Genomic DNA, 20,308 nt, shown 5'->3' on the forward strand with positions numbered 1-20,308 from the left:
CCGGTATTTGTATCGTCTCATAACGCGCCAAAATATTCTACAGTAGAATATATCACATGGAAAATCAATATTAAAAACAAGGAGAAATAACTCAAGATGAGCTCCGATAACTAATTATTACCGCCAAAAAAAAACTAATTTTTACGTTGGCACGTTTCTCTTCTCATTGGCTGGGAGAAATCACGTGACCTAACTTTTGCTCCCGTGAATACACGTTTTGTTGTTTTTACAGTTGCGATATTATGGAATGCATTGGTTGGAAATTGTTATTTCAGGTGTCCTGTCAAATACAAACCATTAACATTTGCTATTCTTTCATTTATGTATTTGTTTATATTTGTGAAGATCATTTTAAAATACATTTCACCGACATACACCATATATTCTTCATAAAAGTAATAATAACGATACAAACAAGACCGTCCATTTTTGGACAATTTTATTGACAAACATACAGGGCTATAAAAGATGGTGAGCAGAGCATTCCTCGGCCAGAAGAAACGAGAAACCGAGAGGGACAGCGGTTGGAGACGGGATAACTGGATGTTATGAAATGACGCTAGGGAAGCAGCAGGTATTGCGTACATGTCATTGGTTTAACCTCTATAAGAGAAAACATGAAGCAGAAGAGGCTAATCCACTCGTTTTACTTGCTGGCATGGAATTTCATTTCATGTCATTTCACGCACACATTTCCAGGTCCGTGTGTACAGTAATAGCCTCTCTCCCTCTCTCTCTCTCTCACACACACACACACACACACACGCACACACACACACACACTGAAGTAAGGCACTGGTTAAAACGGATTAAAGGGAAGAGTTCAAAAGCAAACATGCAAGACGTACAACAAACGTAAATGTTCGGAAACTGTATGTCAAACTCATCCTTGCAATAATTTATATTCATGCAAATTGAAAAAAACAAAGGAGAAAGTAAGGCATTAAAACTGTCGTGCTACCTACTTAAAACTTGTGCATACGATTTCAGTTGTAGTACGGCGAACCCCCGCTCCATAGCGCTTCATCTTTTCCACATACGCTATATGATTTTTGTTTCGTAGATTTATAGAGTATGCAGTCCGTACCAGCCTTACCCTCCCAAAAAAAGTTGTAATGTGTATTTTAATGACGAAAAAATGCGTTCCATGATATTCAACTACAAAGAAAAACATGTTATAATTCAATAGAATTCAAGAATTAAACGTCATCACGTTGCATCTGCTCCTGGTCTGTGCACCTTGACCACATGGGGGCAGTATGATACAGTTTAATACGCTGGTAATGCTTACAAACGCACTGAGGATGTTCAGTATGTTTAGATTGTGTGAGGTCCTTATAGATATTTGAGTAAAGTGATATGAGGGTTGGTTGTCGAGGGGTTCAATATCATCATCATAAAGTGGTCGGCTGTCCTCGGCCTGCAAACAATAAGAAAATACAGAATGGTTGAATCAAATTGTGGCCACGTCTTTACTAGCTATACGGACAGTTTGTTAATTGTATGAGAACAGTTGTCCTCCATTTGGGGTGCCAACTTCAATCAAACATGAATTTGATTGTAATTTGTTCTAAATGCAACCACATCACCATTTATAAGGGGTGTGCATACTTGTGCAAGCACATGAACTCTGTTTTTTTTTCACCCTCCAGTCAATTAAAGTGCCATACAGAACTTGATTGTTTTTTACTGATAGTTAGTGTCATGCAAACTATTTGATAGTTGGTGTGATGCCCTGTAACATTTAACTTTTTAATATTTATTTGAAAAAAATATAACCATGTATATGGATTTATAAATTTTAAAAGAAAATTCATTTATTCATCATTTGTAGTTTTGATTAAAGAAATATGTTGTAGCTTTTGAAATGTAAACAAGTTTTTTAAATAAAACAATTGACAGCTTGTAACACTCATTTTTCATTTTATTTCATTTTTATATATTAAAATACTCTGTATTTCCTAAACCTAACATGAAAGAAGTAGATTTAAAAAAAAGCAGGATGACACTGCTTTGCAATTTCTTTAAAATATATTTTCAAAATAAAATCATTCAAAAACAGAAACGTTGTTTTATTACATATAAAATACATAAACTAAATAAATAAAGTAAATAATAGTTCAAACAAATTCTCCCCCTAAGACATGGTAAAAATTTGGCACACAGGGCAACACAGCTAACTTTCTTGCTGATTGTAAACCAATGAAAAAAAATGAAGCCTACTTAAAACAAAGCTCATTATTTACTTTTAGCAGTCAAAATGTCATTTTTGGTCATTTCAATTGTTTTTTTTTTCAAAATGGGTCTCAGTTGACAGTTAGCACTTTATATATTAGGAATCAGGCGAGAAACTCAACGCCATTTCACACTGGTAAATAATATATTGGGGTGAGAAAAGCATAAGCTTTTGTCATGCAAACATGTGGGAAACATCACCCCCTACTGGTCAGTGCTTGATTTGAAATGTACTGTAGCCAGCCTTTGAAATGTTAATATCGCAGAGGATCATCTTAATGAATCGTGGCAGCCAATATCGTGATCGCGATTCAAATTCAATCATAACGCGGCATATTCCGATCTCTATTCTCACCTCGGGATGCGAGGTAGCACTGGTGACAGCTCAGCAGTCCGTTACGGATCCTCACGTCTGTCCCGGTGGAGGGGTCTCCCAGTTCCCCCTCACACAGGCCGCACTGATCACATATTGAAAACTTGTCAAGAACGGTCAAGAAATGTTAGTTTGTCTATATGGAGTTAGTTTTCATACCTTGAAACATTGCATGTGGAAGAAGAGTCCGAGCGTTTCGATGATCATGGCCGCTCCTTTTCCCAGCGGCTGAGAACAAGCCGAGCATTGCCTCTTCCCACTAACGCATCTGTCGTTGTCATAAAGATGCATAAATATTTTAAAATGGAGCGGTAGGTCTACTCATGAAATTGATTCGTTCCAGAAGTAATTTCGTAACGTGAATTTAAAAAAAATTTTTTTTTTACATTTTTTTTAAAAAAAATTCTAAAAATGCTCCTCAACCCTTTAAATTAATTTTAATAAATTTAAAAAACGCATATTCACGTCAAATCCATAGTAGAATCACATTAGTGATTAATAATGAAAATATATCACGTAACATAATAAAAAACGCTCCTAAACCCTTTATTAATTGTAGCAGTCCACAATATGAATGCAGTTCACTGGTGCGTGAATGATGAGTGCAGAGAAAGAAAGAATGAGACACCTTTTTAGGACGTTTAATTTGTATGTTTTTATCCTACATTTCTAGCCATCCAGGAATCATTTCCAAGTCCACAGGAGCAATGATACTTATTTTTGGATTATTTGGAGCATTCATTTTGATTAAGTTTAGTTTGGGGCCATGCAAAGTGCTTCCCGCGTGATTTCATTGCTAAAGTGCTAACCACGTGCTAACAACGCTAACGTCAGACGTGACAGCCCAAAGTGGAATGTTGCAAATGTAGCTATGTGTTTTGATATGAACATGTATGATGTTAGCCGTAGCTAATGTCAATTTGATGTTTGTTAGCTCTACGGTGTAAATTGGTGACAGGATGAAATAAGTAAAGATGAAAAGCAGAAGACCACAGTAAACACCATCGCAAGAGGCGTTTGTAAGTAGAGGTTCCACTGTAAAAACTTGTAAACTGTACATCCGACTCACTATAAGGTGTCACGGGTATTTTTCCTACCTGCTGGGCGACGGAGGCAAGCGTGAGGACGGCTGCTGTGTTCCGGCGATGCCATCGTGGGAATCGCGCCTATTGTCAAAACATAAATTTCAGCCGCTGGCAACTAGTGTGCCAATTCTTACTATTATGGAATACATCTAAAAATAGTCTATAAAAGCATCCTTAACAGTCATCCTTAACAGCTTAAATTTTAACGTACCCCCGAATTTCTCTAAAATCCTGAAAATTTAGGACTTAAAAATAGAAAAAAGTGTCTAATAAACGCCGTTTTTGCTTGTTTACATCCCTACCTAGTTTTGAAATGAGAGGCCGATAAAAACTGTTCAAAAGATAGATTTGGAACAGAAAAGGTTGTTGTTTTTTTTTTAAGACAACCTGCAAGTTTAGCAAGAAACTTGAAATCAAATCAGCATTTGTCGGGCCACATAAAATGATGTGGCGGGCCGGTTCTGGCCCCCGGGCCTTGAGTTTGACACCTGTGTTCTAGAGTGACTAATATTAGTGGTGTACCGTTGATCTTAGAGAAGAGTTGACTAGAATTACCTCTGTAAACTACCACAACTAAACAAATGTAAAAATGTAGTTTTTCCACCGTAGTCCCTCAGCTCTTATGATCAGCATTAATGTTTGTGTATGTATATATATATATATATATATATATATATATATATATATATATATATATATATATATTTACAAAGAGGTTAAGGATACCTCTTAGCGCCGTGTGGTGGGTTCGGCGGAGTGTTCCGGTCCAGAGAGGCCGTCTTCCATATTTCAGACTTCTTGGCTGGCTCTGTATCGTGGACGGCGTCTATAAGACGGCATCAAAAATTCAAGTGAAGCTGGCCCTGGCATTATTATTATTTTTTGGAATTCACCACTGGTGCAGATGCAGTCTCACCCTGGATGAAGTGCAGCTTGGACGCATGCTGTTCTTTGTCTTTGTGGCCGTTTTGCTGCAGCGGTACAAGATGGCTGGCGTTTCTTTTGTCTCCGCTAGATGGCGACGTGGATCGTACACAAGGATGGAGGGGCACCACGGTCTCCTCCAAGATTTTCTTTTCCTGATGGAGCGAATGGAGGTAAGTGTTTACTCTTCGCGGCCTCGCTGTTTGAGAACTACATTTGTGAAATGACCCTAAAGTAGGCGGGCGGTGTCCTTTAAGTGGGGCGTACCTCTTCGTTGTGCTTCCGTTCCTCCTCTTGTACTTCCAGTTGTGCTTTCTCCCATTCCTTCTTCAGCTTCTCCTGCTCCTTCTGGTACTGTTCCTTTAAACAAGTACAAGTTCAAAGTAAATTAAAAAAACAAACAAAAGCACTGTACGGAAGCGTGTGTGTCATTTTAAAAAGTCAAAATTGGTTAATCAAACACTCCAATCTACTCCCAGAAAGGTCAATTTGCAATATTTTCTTTTCAAACTAAAAACTTAGCATGGTGAGATGTGTGTTTCCCCATCTGCAGTGTCACATGAGCGTAAACAACCTTGTATCAAAGTCGACCAGGTCGGGTAAATCCATTTAAAATGGGGCAGTTAGAATATTTGCACCACGACACAGACCTTTCATGCAGACGTACGCAGTGAGAATATTATCTGTCAGCACAAACAATTCATAGTGGCTCACACAAACACACACACAGGCAATACCATCGGTATACCTGTAGGAGGCGCTCCTGCTCCTGTTGCCACTTTTCCACGCGCTTACGCTCCTCATTGGGGTCCCAGACCCAGTGATTAACACGCTTAGCCAAGTTCAACATGGGGGTCTCAATCTAGCCCCGTTCCACAATCACACACGCAAGTGGAGACAGCAAGAAGACAGAAAAAGGGGAAAGGTCAGAAGACAAGCGGAGACGAGGGAAAAACACACGGTCCAATTGAAGGACGGAGAAGAGGTTGAGGGAGAAACAACATTTTGATGTGTGTACTCACGCTCATACTGCTTTCCTCTTGGACCTCTGTGGAAGGAAAAAGTTGTTACTGCGTTTTTAAATCCAGATTATTGATCAGAAATTAATCAGATGATGAAAATCAGAAAATAACTTTTTTTTTTGACAAGGATAAAGATATTGAAAGTTGTGCGACCCCCCCCCCCAAAAAAAAAACAAAAACAACGTTTTTTTTTCCCCCCTACCTGAGACACTTGGACAATGTTCTTGTATACTAGTTATTGAAGTTGATGATGATGACGACCGAGTGCATTTTTCCTCTGCCTGTTTCTCAACTGTCGCTCTTTCATTCACCTGCAAGTCAAACGTTTATGACAGTGTAAGTGAATAAACAAAGAGATGTTTAGATTGTGAGTGGGCCTACGCGGATATGAGTGTTTGCATCATCTAATTATGAATTATGGACGGACGAATATTGATAGCTAGTATCTGTTATCGTGCCGATTCGCGGCTTTATTTGAGACAACGGTATTTGCTATGGCAGCCGTTCTCTTGGAGTATTTTTACAAGTATAGATTCCAAATTTGCAGAAGAAAATTAAATTCTATTCTTCATGAAATATGTTTTTCATCAAAATGGACTGATTAATTTGTTTTCAGAATTTTAACTGAATCCACTTCAATAGTGCGTGGACGTTTTCATGGACGTGAGCTTGACCGGATGTTGATCATTTTGCAGAAGCGGGCGTAGTCGAAATAAGGAGTTTGCGCCGTTGTGGGCGTGAACACCGCCGACTCCGTTCGGCGACAATCGAAGCAGCTTTCAATGTCGGCCACTTCGGGTGTTTGCAAACATGACAAGACAAGACAAGACACGACGAGGTGTTGTGACCTGGGCGTGCGGCTCCACCAGCGTCTGAGTGAGTTCGGTGACGATGGTGGTCTTGGTGATGCAGTTCCTTCCGGTGAACAGCGAGCTGATGGTGGAGGACGCTGAAGACGAGAAGGACGACGAAGACGAGGAGGACGCCGCCGCCGGCGGAGGAGGCGAGCCGTCCCGTGTCTCCGGAATCACGGGGGTCTCCTTCTTCTTCTCCTGCGTGACCGGGATGTCCTTCTCTGAGGGCGAACGCGATGGCGAAATGTCCGCGTCTCCGTTCACACGCACGAGGCCGTCCATCTGAGAGTCAAAGAAAAAAAATTCAATCGTATTCGTGATGTCTCATCAAAGTGACCATCCGTTTTCAAGAGCCGCTTATCCCGACAAGGGTCGCAGGCTAGCTGGCGCCTATCTCAGCCAGCCAATTGCAGGTCCAATTCACCGGCCATGCGTGTTTTTGGAGGGTGGGAAATGGGTGTGTGGGAAATTTTAAGGAAATGTTAGATGGAAGAGGCGGATCTTAACTCGTTCGATAATAAAGACAAATTTTGACATATCTTTGAAGATTCCAGGGATTCCATCCTAGGTATTTATTTTTTAAGCGTTAGAGTAACTGGGAAATGGCTTGCACTGAATGAGTTAAAATGATTGGCATTGTGTTTTGGGTAAAATGTGAGTAATAAAAGTACTAGCAGTATCAGTTGTTGGTAATGGTATCGGTGCCTAGTCAAGAGTTGAATACTTGAAAAAAAGTGGTATCGAACCTCCCTGATTTTTGGTTTGGAGTCTTTAAGTTTTGCCTTTACTGTTATTTATATTTATTCATTTTTTTCTCTTTTCAGGACTGTTTTTGTTGGTTTGTGCAAGAGTATTGTAGATTTCCCAGTATATCATTTATAAATTCAAGATAAGAACATCATAAGATTCTCATCCCGTGTGTGACGCTTTTGAAGAGACCCAAGGTCACGACCTTTGCTCACCTTGACTCCGTGCGTGCTGCGTGGCTGGCGATACGGCTTGGCCGCCAGCAGGGGGACGGGCCTGGAGGGCGGGGGCGGCGGCGCAGAGGGAAGCGTAAGCTCGGGCTTTGCGGAGTAAGGCGGAGAGGTTTTATGTTTTGGGGGTTTAGGTCGGGGTTCCGCATCAGCTTTGGGTGCTGCTTCAGCTTTGCTAGGAGATGCTTGGTCCGGAGCTTTGAGGTTCTCTTGGGATGGTGCAGGTGCGCCCGCTGAGGTCAGTGAATCTCTAGAGAAGGCGAGTGGCGTGGCCATCAGTGTACAGGAAGCTTGTATGACCAAATATAAACAATTTGATTTTCACAAAGGGAGACCATTGGTGTGTCCCTCTTTCGCCTGTTATTTTTAGGCATCATTTACCAATTTAAACGCCGTGACAGGGGGACGAAAAATTTAGTATTCTACTTCGTAACGTGAAAAAAACGTAAATTAGGGATGCCGTAACCCGGGGGTCCGTTGTGTTTTCCTTTTTTTTTTTTAAGTGTTCGGCTAAAGGAGTGACTAAAAATGGTTGGTACTGAATAAATGGAGTTTTAACTCTTCTGCATTATTTTGACCATTTTTGGGTCATTTTATTCCACAGTATTCGTGAAGTATGTTAGCCAGTGGATTCCACGCTCCTGCCGTTTGCCAATGACACTTGTGCCATTTTGAACATGTTGTCATAATCTGGGTGAAATTTCAGCTCCCTCGAACAGTCTTTCACTGCTTTCCCTTTGATGTGAAATGCCTCTGATGTAAAGATCAAAGGACAGGACAGAATAGCGCAAAAGGGTTAAATAAAGACCTATCTATTCGGATAAATCCTTTTTCCAAAAATTCAGGAAACTTCTATACTTTGAATTTGTAGTTTCTAGTTTATGATTGCAAAACCGCTCCAAATGAGCAACCAATACAAGTATCCGCTGCCATCAGGAGTGCCAATACCCTGAAATACCGATACCAGTCGCGACATCCCTAAAAACGAGCAATTCCATTGACTCTCTGAAAACGTAATAGTGAAAACTCCGCCCCTTGCCTTGCTGTGCGGGAGCCCCGCCCCGAGATTGAAAAAGACGGATTGTTTTTCAGGCAAGGAACGAAAACTGTTCCGTTAGATGCTTTTACGTGAAGCTAAACACCTACTTTCCCAGCCCACAGTGTAAGTCCTTATCCGTCTTCTGCTGTGTGGATTCTGCCTCGAGGTCTTCGCAAAGAGTTTTGTGCCGTTGTTGGGTTTGGTCTCGAGCCGTGTCTGGGTTTTCGTCGGAGCGGGGCAGCTTTAAGAAGTCCAGCGTGGCGTCGCTGATTGTGAAACGGAGAGCGTAGCGTTGCAGAACCGTGGCCGCCTCCTCTGGCGTGGCTGCACTGCGGTACGCCTCGCACAGCTCCGCCTCTCGCCGCTCCCTGGGAAGGCAAAGGTTGACGTTTTCAAGCTGTGAAGGAAACTCACTGAGTACTATCATTGCTTATGTGGTGGAAAATCGGTCGAGGAGCCTTAAAAAAAAGCTATGATGATGCTTACTTATCTTCCACAATCTCCTTATAGGTCTTGATGCTCTTCCTCTTGTCGCCGCCATCGCCCTTCATCCTCTCCATCCTCTTCCTCTCTTCTTCCTTCTTGATCAGCTCCTGCGACGCGCACCGGCGCCGGCTCTTCCAACGGGCCAAGTCCTGGAGAATCAACGCATGGTCCATGGAAAATCAAGAATGGTGCAGTCAATAAAGCCGGCGCTGTCAGTTTCTCTTGTATTTATTCATTTTTGTTTTGGATGGATGGATGGAGATAGATAGATAGATAGATAGATAGATAGATAGATAGATAGATAGATAGATAGATAGATAGATAGATAGATAGAGATAGCTAGATAGATAGATAGAGATAGATAGATAGATAGATAGATAGATAGAGATAGATAGATAGATAGAGATAGATAGATAGATAGATAGAGATAGCTAGAGATAGAGATAGCTAGAGATAGAGATAGCTAGAGATAGAGATAGCTAGAGATAGAGATAGAGATATAGAGATAGAGATAGAGAGATAGATAGATAGATAGATAGATAGATAGATAGATAGATAGATAGATAGATAGATAGATAGATAGATAGATAGATAGATAGATAGATAGAGAGATAGAGAGATAGATAGATAGATAGATAGATAGATAGATAGATTCCACAGACTCACACTTTGCCACTGATCATCGTCATCTTGGAAATTGTTGTACTGCTCGTGCATGCGCTCGGAACGTGACAGGCTGAGCGAGGGCAAATGTCCTGCCTCGTCCTGGTCCACCATGTCACCCATGCTCACGCTCCTGAAATGGAAATGTCCAGGTTTGTAAAAATACGCACTAGTAGATAAGATAAGAGAAGGCAAGCAATAAATGAATTGTGGAGCAAAAGAAACAACAAAGCGCAAGTGTCAAACGAACTTGGTGAGCAAACTTGAATGAAATATCGAAAGAAAAAGATGATCGTAGAAGCTGCTTGTTTGCAAATGTGCAGGAAAAAAACAGTTTGAGTCATGTTAGCTTTAGCTACCAAGACAGCGGAACCTCTAAAGTCATTACTTAGCATTTTACATATCTATCCATCTATATATCCATCCATCCATCCATCCATCCATCCATCCATCCATACGCGGTAACTCAACTTGTGCAGTCACCGATACCAAGTACCAATACCACAAATACTTTTGATACGCAAAGACAACAATGACAGCATTTTAAAGAAAACCTTACTTATTCCAATACAGTTTTAAAAAACAAAATTCCTAAGTATCGATACCTTGAAATAAGGCCAGGTATCACCTCGATACGATACTTGGTATTGGTGCCTATCTTTAATTTGGGGAGCAACACAAGGGGCAAATAAATGTGTTTTGTTATCTCTTATTTTTTGTTGAAAAGCCAACTTAAAATATTTTGTTGAGTTGCCCAACTTAAAACCATTTTTTTGTTACCTTGCGCTTCCCCTTTTTTTTCATGACAATGTTGCGTAATAACGTGTTGACATGATGGCCGTTCCATCAACCCGCAGTTACGCAAGAAAGTTTAGCTTCTTTTTACACTCGGAAGCAATTAAAAAACATTCTAGGGTGGCAACAGTCTGAATTACACGAAATCTGTTCACAAAAGTGACGTCAGAGGTTCAGCTGTACGGATACATTAGTGTCGTTATTGTTAGCATGCAGAGAGTTGTCCATCTCCGCTCCAAACTTACTCGGCGTCCCCGGACACAAAAGCGACTCGGCGGCTCATCCTGGAAGGACAAAATGAAGTGACCCAACATGTTGGACATGAGAAATTTAAACGAGCATATTCCGATCAATGGAAGGAACGGAAAGGAAAAAAAAAAAAGACATGCAGTAAAAATCGGGAGTAAAAATCTCACATCATTGGCGGCAGATTATCGCCTCCCACACAGGAAGCTTTCTTTCCGGGCGGATCTTCCGTCTTACTGGTCTTTCCTAACTCCGCCTTCCCACTAGGCGGGATAACATCAACCGGACGCAATTGGGACGGGGGGACATTTGCAGTCTGATCTTTTTGCTCGTCCGCTTTTTCCATCCCGGGCGGAATCTCAGCAGGTTGGATGCCACCGCTGACCACCGAGCAAGACAAATGCATCAAATCCCTCATCCCAGTGAATGCGCACCTCAGGCGAACATGCTGGCGACAAACGGCTGTGACGCTTTCGCGCGTGGGACACAGTATCGGGTGCAACGCATGCTATTCGATCCAGGGCAAGAGCTGTATCAAAAATTCCACCTATTATTGCGCAAGGCTATACTTGCGGGCTGAGATGAGTTCTGATTGGTTACCTGAGCCTGCGATGATGTCATTTTCAATCGACAGCGAGTGGCACTTGCGTTATTACAGATGAAGTATTACCGAACCCTAATTATACTTTTTTTAAACCCTTACTGTATTTACTGTTTTTTTTGTCCCCACAAAGTGGTTCTCCCAGCAATTAGCAAAAATTGATTGTGGATCATGCTAAATTTTGTCATTTTACCCTGTATTTCACACTGAATTTCATTTTGTTACATCAATATTAAAAATTGTACAAAATTGTCATTTTAGAGTTGGAAAAATTAATTGATGAATTCAAAACAAATTGATTATTGGAGAAAAAAAAGGAAAAGTTGCAGTTTTTCTGTATTCTTTTTTCAAAAGTAACAGTTTTTATTTTTGGGGAAGGCAGACTTTTTGCGACGGCTTGACCGTAAGTATCTCATCTCTTGGTTAGTCTCTTTGAGAGCATGTTCCAACAGCAAAGCCCGAAATGTACCTTTGGCCCACCATCTTTTCTACACACTGGGTCGCCCGCTTGTTTCCAACACTTTGGATGGTGTTTTTTTTAAGCACACCCGGCACTGGCAGAAACCGCCTAAAGGCCGGACTGGATTTTTGGAGCCTTCCCGTCCTGCGAGCCATCATGTCATCCTTCTCCGGGTTGGAATAAGGCTCGTTTTCATCATCCTCATGGATATGAGTGCGGGGGTGACTTTGGATTGGAACTTTCCCTTCTTCCGCTCTGTGACAAAAACTCCAGTGAGCTATTGAAATTCCACACTAACGAGCTGGTTACTTGGCACGTCCGAGCATTCCCACCTGACGTTTTTGTTCCTGTCCATTTCCCCGGTGCTTGGACCAGCAACCTGGACATTGCATTTGGAGGCGGGCAAAGGCAGGAAGTGGTTGTAAGACGCCGAACACGCGCTCTGTTTTTGGAAAACTCCCGTTCGTCTGGCCATCATGTCATCTTTTTGAATATCCGGTATCCTCTCATCTCCTTCCTCCTCCTCCTCTTCTTCCTCCTTCAAAGTGATCTCATACTGAGCCAAACGAGCGTCCAGCTCCGTCCGAGTGCAAGGAACCTCCGGAGAGCGGGGTGAGAAGATGGAGGTAGATCTACCGGGTTCTTCTCCATCTGTGAGGCTGCGAGGGTGTCACATGAAGCTCGGAAAACTGACAGGTGCTAATGACGTGTAGCCAAAACCTCCGCATGCAAAATGATAACAGAATGCGTCTGATACATTTAAAAAATAAAATAATGCCTTGTGGTTAAGATCAGCCACAACTGTTAGAACTATTATTGGTGATTTACCAAGCACAGGATGTAAAACCCAAACGTAAATTTCTTCCTTGTTGCCAAACGTCAGCATAGCAACATTTAATGCTAGCATGGTAGCATTTTAGCCATTCTCAACTGTAATACATGCAGTCAAAGGAAACATCCGCCTAGAAATTCCTTTGTGCTTTTTTTAAACTGTGGTTAGTATCAGCCAATATTTTTAGCATTGCACCTGTTAGATGTTATCATCTAAAAATGTACTATTTTAAAATGACCAAGCACCGGTTGTAATACCCAAACAGAAATGTCTTCCTTGTTTCCAAACATGAGCATAGCAACCGTTAACCTGCTGGCATTTCAGCCAGTGTTTTGACCGCCGATGACAAAGCACAATGTGAAACTCCCGTGCATCTACTCCAGATCTTACACAAAGATAGCACAGCAATGGTAAGCACTAGTCATTTTCATTTGAAACGATACAAAATATTACACAACCTGTCTTGTTTTTTGTTTGCTATGTTAGCATATTGTTAGCAAGTTTGAAATTAAACCGCAAAACCTGTATTTATCCGCTTTATTATCTTCTCTATTATTTCTCAGGTTGCTATCATGCTATCTGTTAGCATAAGAAGCGTTAACATATTAGAATTGAAGCATTTTTATTTTCCTACTCGGTATCTGACCAAATAGTGACGGTCAAATTGTTGTTCTGCTCAAGCACTTTTTGTACTCAGGTTGCTGTCTTGCTACATGTTATTCTTCTCTCATTGCACTTTTTTCGCTGTTAGCTATAATTGTTTATCCTTCCATTTGTACATATGACCATTATACAACTTTCTCACTATATCATGCATGCGTTCCTCTGATAGAAAGCAGAAATCAAACTGGGAAAAAAAAAATGCAGCTGAAATGTTGTATCCACTCCAAGCTTCTGCCGAGAAAACTACGGTATCGTCGGCCCCAGTTCACAGCAGTGCAGGCGGCCATGTTTGTACCTGCCTTCCCGCTCTGAGAGCGGGGAGCCCAGGCCAACGGTAGGCACGGTGACCGTCGCCTGGGAGAGGAGTCGTCCTAGCAACCCCGACTCGGGCGTGCCAATTGGCCGCCCCATCTCTGTCACGCCTCCGAACCGCACCGACTTGCCGGGACCCCGTCCGCAACCGGCGTACGTTTTCTCCCGACAAGCCTGACAAACGGGGACGGGGTCAGGCTCGCTACAGACACACACACACAGTGAATCAGACTTGGAGAAGGTCACCATCTTGCGGTGTGTTAGCATAGCAGTTGTTAGCATTTTGGCCATTTTCATTTGCAATACCAAACTAACTTTGGGGCAGCTTGTAAAAACCCTAATCAAGTTGCTTTAGCAGCTATTATCCTAACTTTTTAAACTATATGAGATATTTTATCCAGGCATAGCGACTGTTAGCATGTTAGCTACGCAGCCGGATATAGAGCAGGATATTGTACACCAGTATATCTGCCTGATAGATTTTTGGAGTTTGCTATATAGTAGCGACACAGTCGTTAACAGGATAGCATCAGCTATCTTGCTAATGGGTGACAGGGTTTTTTTAAGAACAGTTTGTAAAATCCTTATCAATGTGTCAGTTACTCCAGTTATATGTTAGCAAAGCAACAATGAGCATCTTAGCATTTTAACCATTCAAAATTTTAATGCGCGAATTTGCAGTGCTACAGGGTTGGGGAAAAATCCTCATTGAGCTTCCTTAGCAACTTGAGTACAAAAGTGCTATTTTGCTACATCAAAGGCAAAGCAGCCGTTAGCAGGATAGCATTTCAGAGACCTCGCCGATGAGCATCTTAGCATTTTAGCCATTAAAAACGTGTATGGTACCCATCTACAGTACTTCGATTTGGATGGAAAATCCTCATCGATCTGTCTTTGCAACTTGAGTACAAAATCATGCTAGATGTTAGCATAGCAATTGTTAGCGTGTCAGCCATTTTCTCCATGTGATGTTTAAACGCACAAAACATCCTCTGTGCGATCTAATGACATCAGCGCCTGAGGACAAAAAACAAAAGCCTCAGCACACAGCCAACAATCACCTCTTTTTTTCTCTGTAGCCCACACACATATACACACACAATGACACACGCATACACACTAAGGGTTGGCACATTCCCTGCCCTTTCAGAGCCTGTCAGACAGCAATGAAGTGCACAATAATGAGGAGAATAAATAAAGTGGTCAAAAGGAGCCAAGCGATGGGGAACTAAAGGAGATTTAAAGCTGCCTTCAAGGGGAAGCAAGCAGCCACTAGGGGGCGTACCTTTAAAGATTTATTTTGACGGCTATTCAGGGTAGCGCTCATCTTGCTGATTTAACCTATAATCTACAACAATGTGGTACCTCTGGAGATGTGTAAGAATGATCACATTAAGTTCTTTATCGTCTATTTGTTTGGAAAACAACTTGAAGACACGCACGCAAACACACACATACACACACAGATGATTTCTCGTGTGCGTTTGGGGGGGCACCTGGGTTCACTCATTCTAAGCCTTTCCCACTTCTGCGCATCAGCTTGGCTCATGGCTGCCGACCTCACGCTCATTGGACCGTCTCGGAGGAGGGGGCGTGGCCTCGCCTGAACCCGTCTGAGAGCCAGGTCATCCGTCCGCTTGTCGGGTGTGGCTTTAACCTTTCCTACATCCCCGGAGTCTTCCTCAATGTCCTCCTCCTTTTCATTTTCTTGCCGGCGAGTAATAATGTCAGGGATTTGCTCAGGTTCGCTGTTCAATGTTCGGGAGAAAATAGTGAGGCCAACAACGGTGGTAAAAACACACACCACACACTCAGGCAAAGTCGTATAGAGCGCCACGGCCTGACCTGACGTCCTTGTCCTTGAGAGTTTCATGTGAGGATCGCCTGATGCCTTCCCAGAGTTCCTGGTCTTTGCTGCTGCATTTGAGCAGCGGCGGCGCCATGACAAACTGATGCACCCTGGGCACCGCGGGGCCCCGGGGAGCCCGTCGGGAGGCCAGGTCATCTTTGTGAATGTCCGGTACTTTCTGGCCCTCCGCCTCGCCCTCCCCGTCCGAGGACGAGTCCCAAGCGGATTTTTGCGAGTTCAAAAAGTCGTTATCGCGGCGAAGGACGATCCTGGGAGAAGCCGGTCTTTCCGAGGTGCGAGCGGTGGCGGAGGGGGAGGAAGGGCTGAGTTGAAGACGGGATGGCAACATTGTGTCAGGGATGCCGAGCGGTCCGCGGCGAAGACAAGCGTTAGCGACATGCGGGGATTAAGTTTCGGATCATTCATCCATCCCGGTGACTCGAAAGCCAAAATGAAGAGCTCCTCCGAGGAAACAAGCCAGGATTGGGATAAACAAAAACCACTGATTTCCCAGAATTTTACTCCTCGTGTCAATATCAAACTGAAGTACTGTACTATCTACACAAAAGACTATCAACTGGTAAATTCCTTGATTTTAAAAGTCATTAACTGTCTAGTTAGCAATCAAGTCTTGCTAACGCACATCAAAATGACTAATTTACTTTGATTGCAGTTAGCAGGGAAGCGAGCTAGTAAGAGAAAGTTTTGGTTAGATGGTAAGATAGTTAGATTACTGGATAGTGATCATTAAAGAATTATAGATCTTATTAGTTAAGTGGTTAGCTACCTACAGAAATAACTAACCTTTTGTTGTAATTAAGTAACTAACTAATGAACCCCTAAATGACACTACAGATTGTAGCCTACCTCTTTCTTGTGAAGTGATACTTTGGATTGTACTGTTAGCTAGCTGAGGTAGCTAACTAATTTGATTGTAGTGAATTATCTAACTAACTAACTCACAAACACACTAACCTGTAAGCTGTGATGAGAAGTAACAAAGTACAACTATTTCGTGATTGTACTTAAGTAAAATTTTCCGGTACTTTGTACTTTTAAAAGTATTTTTACTTTTTTTTTTTACTTTTTACTTTTTACCCTAAATGTAAAACACAAATATCATTTGGAAAAAAAAAGGCCTCAATACTTTTCTAACTTTTCTCACTTTCATTGTTATTAAATAACTAACTCTTGAATTGATAACCTGCATTGAACTTAGCTAACTAAGTACGGTGGGTTAACAAGCTAAGTAACTAATTAAATTCAATTGGCTAATTAACTAGCTTACTACCTCACTGGGAATGGCTGATTAACTTTTGAGTTACATCTAAAAAAAAACAAAAAAAACGTAAAATGAACACTCAATCGTTCATAGATGGTATTGATGCAGTTGATTCTTGAATGCCCACCACTACCACAAACAAGTCAACATCCTCAAGCAGTTAGTCGTTGGCCAACAACAATAACACAGCACTACCCAATCAATTAATCAGATTAATAAACTAATGGTTTTGTACCAGCACCATGAGTTCCACAACCAGTGAAAACTCAGCAGACAAGGTCCAAGCACAATCCTCCGGACGCTAACCTCGCATAGCGAAGGGCGGCAGGCATGACTTTGACGCCTGCCTTCTCCAACCTCTGCAGCCTGGTCCTCTCACAAACTTCCTTTTGGCCCCGGTGATCCCCCGCCCACGTCACGCTCTTTTTGCCCTCGGCGGGACTGTTTGATGCTACATTAGGGAGGTTTGGTTTATTTCAAAACATTCCAAAAGCGTCACTACCTGCGCTGGTCTCCGTCGTCGGCGTGAGGTTTGCGCTTGGCGTTCATGACGTAGAGGCCGGCGTTGCTCCGGTTAGGCAGGAACTGGTTGAAAAGTACCGGGGTCCGCGCCTCGCCGCTGGCCGCCCGCCTGGCCGACATGTCGTCCTTCTGAACATCGGGCTTCCTTCCGCCGTCCGCTTCCGCGTTGCCATCTCTTCCTAGCGTTAAAGGACAAACTGTAAATAACATCCGACTGTTTCTTAGCTAGCGGGCTTTTCCCAGATAACTAATAAGATAGGAGGATGCGATAGGATAGGATAGCTTTATTGTCATTATACCTGCACGATTACATGGCAACGACAACAAGTTAAATAGGCGTGAACTGTCCAAGACAAAAACAACAACAGGGGAATACAGAACAGTAAGACCCTCTGAGGTCAGAGAGAAGTCAAACGAAACGTATGGATGATAGGGTGAGGAGGGAAAACGAGTCTTTTGCATGAACCCAAATGCTCGTTAGCTAGCCTGTTCCGACAAAGTACCAGCAAACCGGCAATAAGAGTGAATGGATTTGTTTCACAGCAATTGGAGACAAAAAAATTCCTGTGGCTAAGGACAAGAAAGCTGCTGTTCAAGTTTCACATCTCTAATGACTAAGACCAACAGCTGCTACATCTGGGACACACACACGCACGCTCAGCTGTCCACGTGACACGACAAGGTTAACCCCCAGACATGCTTGAATCTATTTATGGAACACAAGATTTATGCGTTCTGAGAAATACGGTGTCGGCAGTCATATTTTATGAATCATTTTAATATGTCTAATAGGAACAAACCTTCCATGTTGCTTCGGTTGGCCACATCGGGCGAAGGGCTGTGTTGAGAACGCGAGCCAAACGAGTCAAGACTGTCAAAAAAACAAGATGAATGAATGGATCTTGAAATTATTATTACAATAGTCTTATTGTTTAAAACTCATAACAAAGCTACAAATGTGGAAAAGTCAAAGAAGCACATTTTTGTGAATTTGCTTGAGAGCTAGCAACATTTCTAACATGTTGCATTCCCTAAAACAGGGAAAAACTATGCTAAATATTTAGTATTAAGTTATAATACATGTGTGTGTGTATATATATATATATATATATATATATATATATATATATATATATGTGTGTGTGCGTACTTATTTGGCCAAATGTAAAACAAAGAATAACTACTGGCAAACGACCTAGCTACATAAAAACAACAGAGCCATGCATCAAATTAACTTGTGATTAGCTCGCTATCATATGCACAATGATTGTGGTTAGTCAGCTGACCTCCAAGTGTTCATGAAAAAATGGACTATTTTGCTAACTACAACACTCCGCTGAAATGAACAAGCTAACTAGTTAGCCGACGAACAAATAACCAACAGACTAATTGTCCGATTTTAATGTTGTCACTTAGCAAGCTGTAGCTAGTATTGTATAGAGAGAATAACTAGTACTAAGACTAGTATAACTCGTATTGTCAGAGAATATAACTATCTGACCTTAATAGTAGCTAGTTAGCAACAATGTTAACCTAGCTGCTCACACAAGTAACTGTGATTGTTGTTAGCTAACTCAGTAACAAATGAAAAGCAAAGTAACAACCCTACCAAATTTTGCGTTCAGATTTAAGGTGAAAATTAGCTACGGTAAGTAGCTAAGCTACGTAGCTAAGTGGCATAGTACTGGACATTATATCGCGTGTGCTGCTTTCAAAGGAACTGGGAAATGTCAGCGCTTGATCGACCTGTCCAGAGAGTTGTCCCGAGTGTGTCTGGGCGGGGAGAGCGAGTCGCTGCGCTCCGAGTCCCAGCAGTCGTAACCGCTGTCTCGAACGCTGCGCTTCTGCGAGCCGTCAGCCGCCTCCTCGCTGTCCTACAAATGCAGGAATGGGCACAAATGCATTTGATAACTTTATTAGGACTCTCAAAACTAATTGGGATAACTTTCCAAATTCACTCTTCTCCTATGAGTTCAGCTGCTCAAATACATTTATCTCATTCAAGTCTGTTTCCAAGATGTCTTTTAAGTATCAAGTTTTATTGAATCTGATTAGTCAAAGTGTCCATTTTGTCTCCACCAAACGTGAGACAAAGTAAACAAAACCGCCCCCAAAAGAAAACTCACCACCTTCATGTTTGCCAGCAGACCCTCAAATTCCTTGAGGTCCAGCGTGGGTCCGCCGTAGGAGGCGCGGCCGCCGGCCGCTTTGCCGAGCCAGAACACGGTATTCAGAACCTGCAACCCGGGGATTAGCCTCGAACGCTTACGTTTCCGACGCGGGGAAACTCACGTTTTTCAGTTTGCGGCTGCAGTCGGAGTCCCTATTGGGAAACGGGCTCAGTAACTCATTCCATCCCCAAGACGTATTTTTACATTTTTTTGTCATTTTTAGAAGGTCCAGACATCAACATCCGCATTCCTAAAAATAACATAAAAACTCTGTATATATTATTACAGAATAAAACTGCGTTTACTTGAGGTTGGCGCGGATGGAGGTGTCTTGGAGGTCACCCGGGTCAAACAGCTGTGAACCTTTCAGGCCAAGCTCCTCGCAGCCCCGCAGGAAGACTGACAGGTTGTCCTAAAGCAGGACAGAAAAGTTTTATTTCTCGAAAACAATTTTGCACATGCTGCATGATGAACTCCGAAAATTGCTATGGATTTTTTTGAAGGCTCTGAAAATGAAAACACATCAAAAAAATATTACCAGGCCGGCGATTGGGGTGGGCAGCCTGTTGATCTTCTTGACCAGGCCAGGTTTGATTGCACTCAGAAGCCTGGGTGATCAGCCAATGTTAGAAGGGGGGGGGGGGGGGCACATGTGACGCGTTGCCGTCGCTGTCGTCAGTCTTACTCGCATAACAGGATGCCGTTCTCCAATGCGCTGCGGAAGTCCTTGTCTCCAAAGCTCTTCCCCGTCACCGCCTGCCGGACAGCAAATGGAAAGTCAGGAGCTAGCGTTAGCTTTGACATCACATCGATCAAACCAAAACAAATAAAAACCCATTCGAGAAACGTTCGGAACATTCACTTTGGTTGATCTCACCCTACTAAAATCACCTAATGACAATGTCAAAATGTAGCTG

The 20,308-nt window shown here is 42.4% G+C and overlaps 1 protein-coding gene across 3 annotated transcripts in view; it reads right to left on the reverse strand.

The window, feature by feature from the left end:
* Nucleotides 1–424: 424 nt before the first annotated feature.
* Nucleotides 425–20,308, reverse strand: part of LOC148421633 (LIM and calponin homology domains-containing protein 1-like) — a 28,539-nt gene continuing 8,655 nt past the window's right edge. For 2 of the 3 annotated variants that reach the window (XM_088419851.1, XM_088419850.1), the window contains exons 3-26: nucleotides 20,077–20,147; nucleotides 19,930–19,999; nucleotides 19,697–19,803; nucleotides 19,513–19,543; nucleotides 19,347–19,457; nucleotides 18,967–19,094; nucleotides 18,021–18,091; nucleotides 17,201–17,399; nucleotides 10,699–10,737; nucleotides 9,662–9,791; nucleotides 8,996–9,144; nucleotides 8,617–8,877; nucleotides 7,456–7,720; nucleotides 6,488–6,775; nucleotides 5,842–5,950; nucleotides 5,640–5,665; nucleotides 5,366–5,479; nucleotides 4,885–4,977; nucleotides 4,610–4,772; nucleotides 4,420–4,519; nucleotides 3,706–3,774; nucleotides 2,768–2,876; nucleotides 2,591–2,693; nucleotides 425–1,420 (exon numbers count right to left, since the gene is read on the reverse strand). In XM_088419851.1, the coding sequence (XP_088275977.1) occupies nucleotides 1,395–1,420; nucleotides 2,591–2,693; nucleotides 2,768–2,876; nucleotides 3,706–3,774; nucleotides 4,420–4,519; nucleotides 4,610–4,772; nucleotides 4,885–4,977; nucleotides 5,366–5,479; nucleotides 5,640–5,665; nucleotides 5,842–5,950; nucleotides 6,488–6,775; nucleotides 7,456–7,720; nucleotides 8,617–8,877; nucleotides 8,996–9,144; nucleotides 9,662–9,791; nucleotides 10,699–10,737; nucleotides 17,201–17,399; nucleotides 18,021–18,091; nucleotides 18,967–19,094; nucleotides 19,347–19,457; nucleotides 19,513–19,543; nucleotides 19,697–19,803; nucleotides 19,930–19,999; nucleotides 20,077–20,147 (2,832 nt within the window). In that variant the 3' untranslated portion in view covers nucleotides 425–1,394. Of the gene's footprint in view, nucleotides 1,421–2,590; nucleotides 2,694–2,767; nucleotides 2,877–3,705; nucleotides 3,775–4,419; nucleotides 4,520–4,609; nucleotides 4,773–4,884; nucleotides 4,978–5,365; nucleotides 5,480–5,639; nucleotides 5,666–5,841; nucleotides 5,951–6,487; nucleotides 6,776–7,455; nucleotides 7,721–8,616; nucleotides 8,878–8,995; nucleotides 9,145–9,661; nucleotides 9,792–10,698; nucleotides 10,738–10,869; nucleotides 11,080–11,769; nucleotides 12,016–12,092; nucleotides 12,420–15,063; nucleotides 15,316–15,412; nucleotides 15,740–17,004; nucleotides 17,140–17,200; nucleotides 17,400–18,020; nucleotides 18,092–18,966; nucleotides 19,095–19,346; nucleotides 19,458–19,512; nucleotides 19,544–19,696; nucleotides 19,804–19,929; nucleotides 20,000–20,076; nucleotides 20,148–20,308 lie in introns of all 3 variants that reach the window. The other variant, XM_088419852.1, reaches the window with a different exon arrangement.

This window comes from Hippichthys cyanospilos, chromosome 7 (assembly GCF_059441005.1).
Source record: "Hippichthys cyanospilos isolate Australia breed blue-spotted pipefish chromosome 7, RoL_Hcya_1.0, whole genome shotgun sequence".
NCBI lineage: Eukaryota > Metazoa > Chordata > Actinopteri > Syngnathiformes > Syngnathidae > Hippichthys > Hippichthys cyanospilos.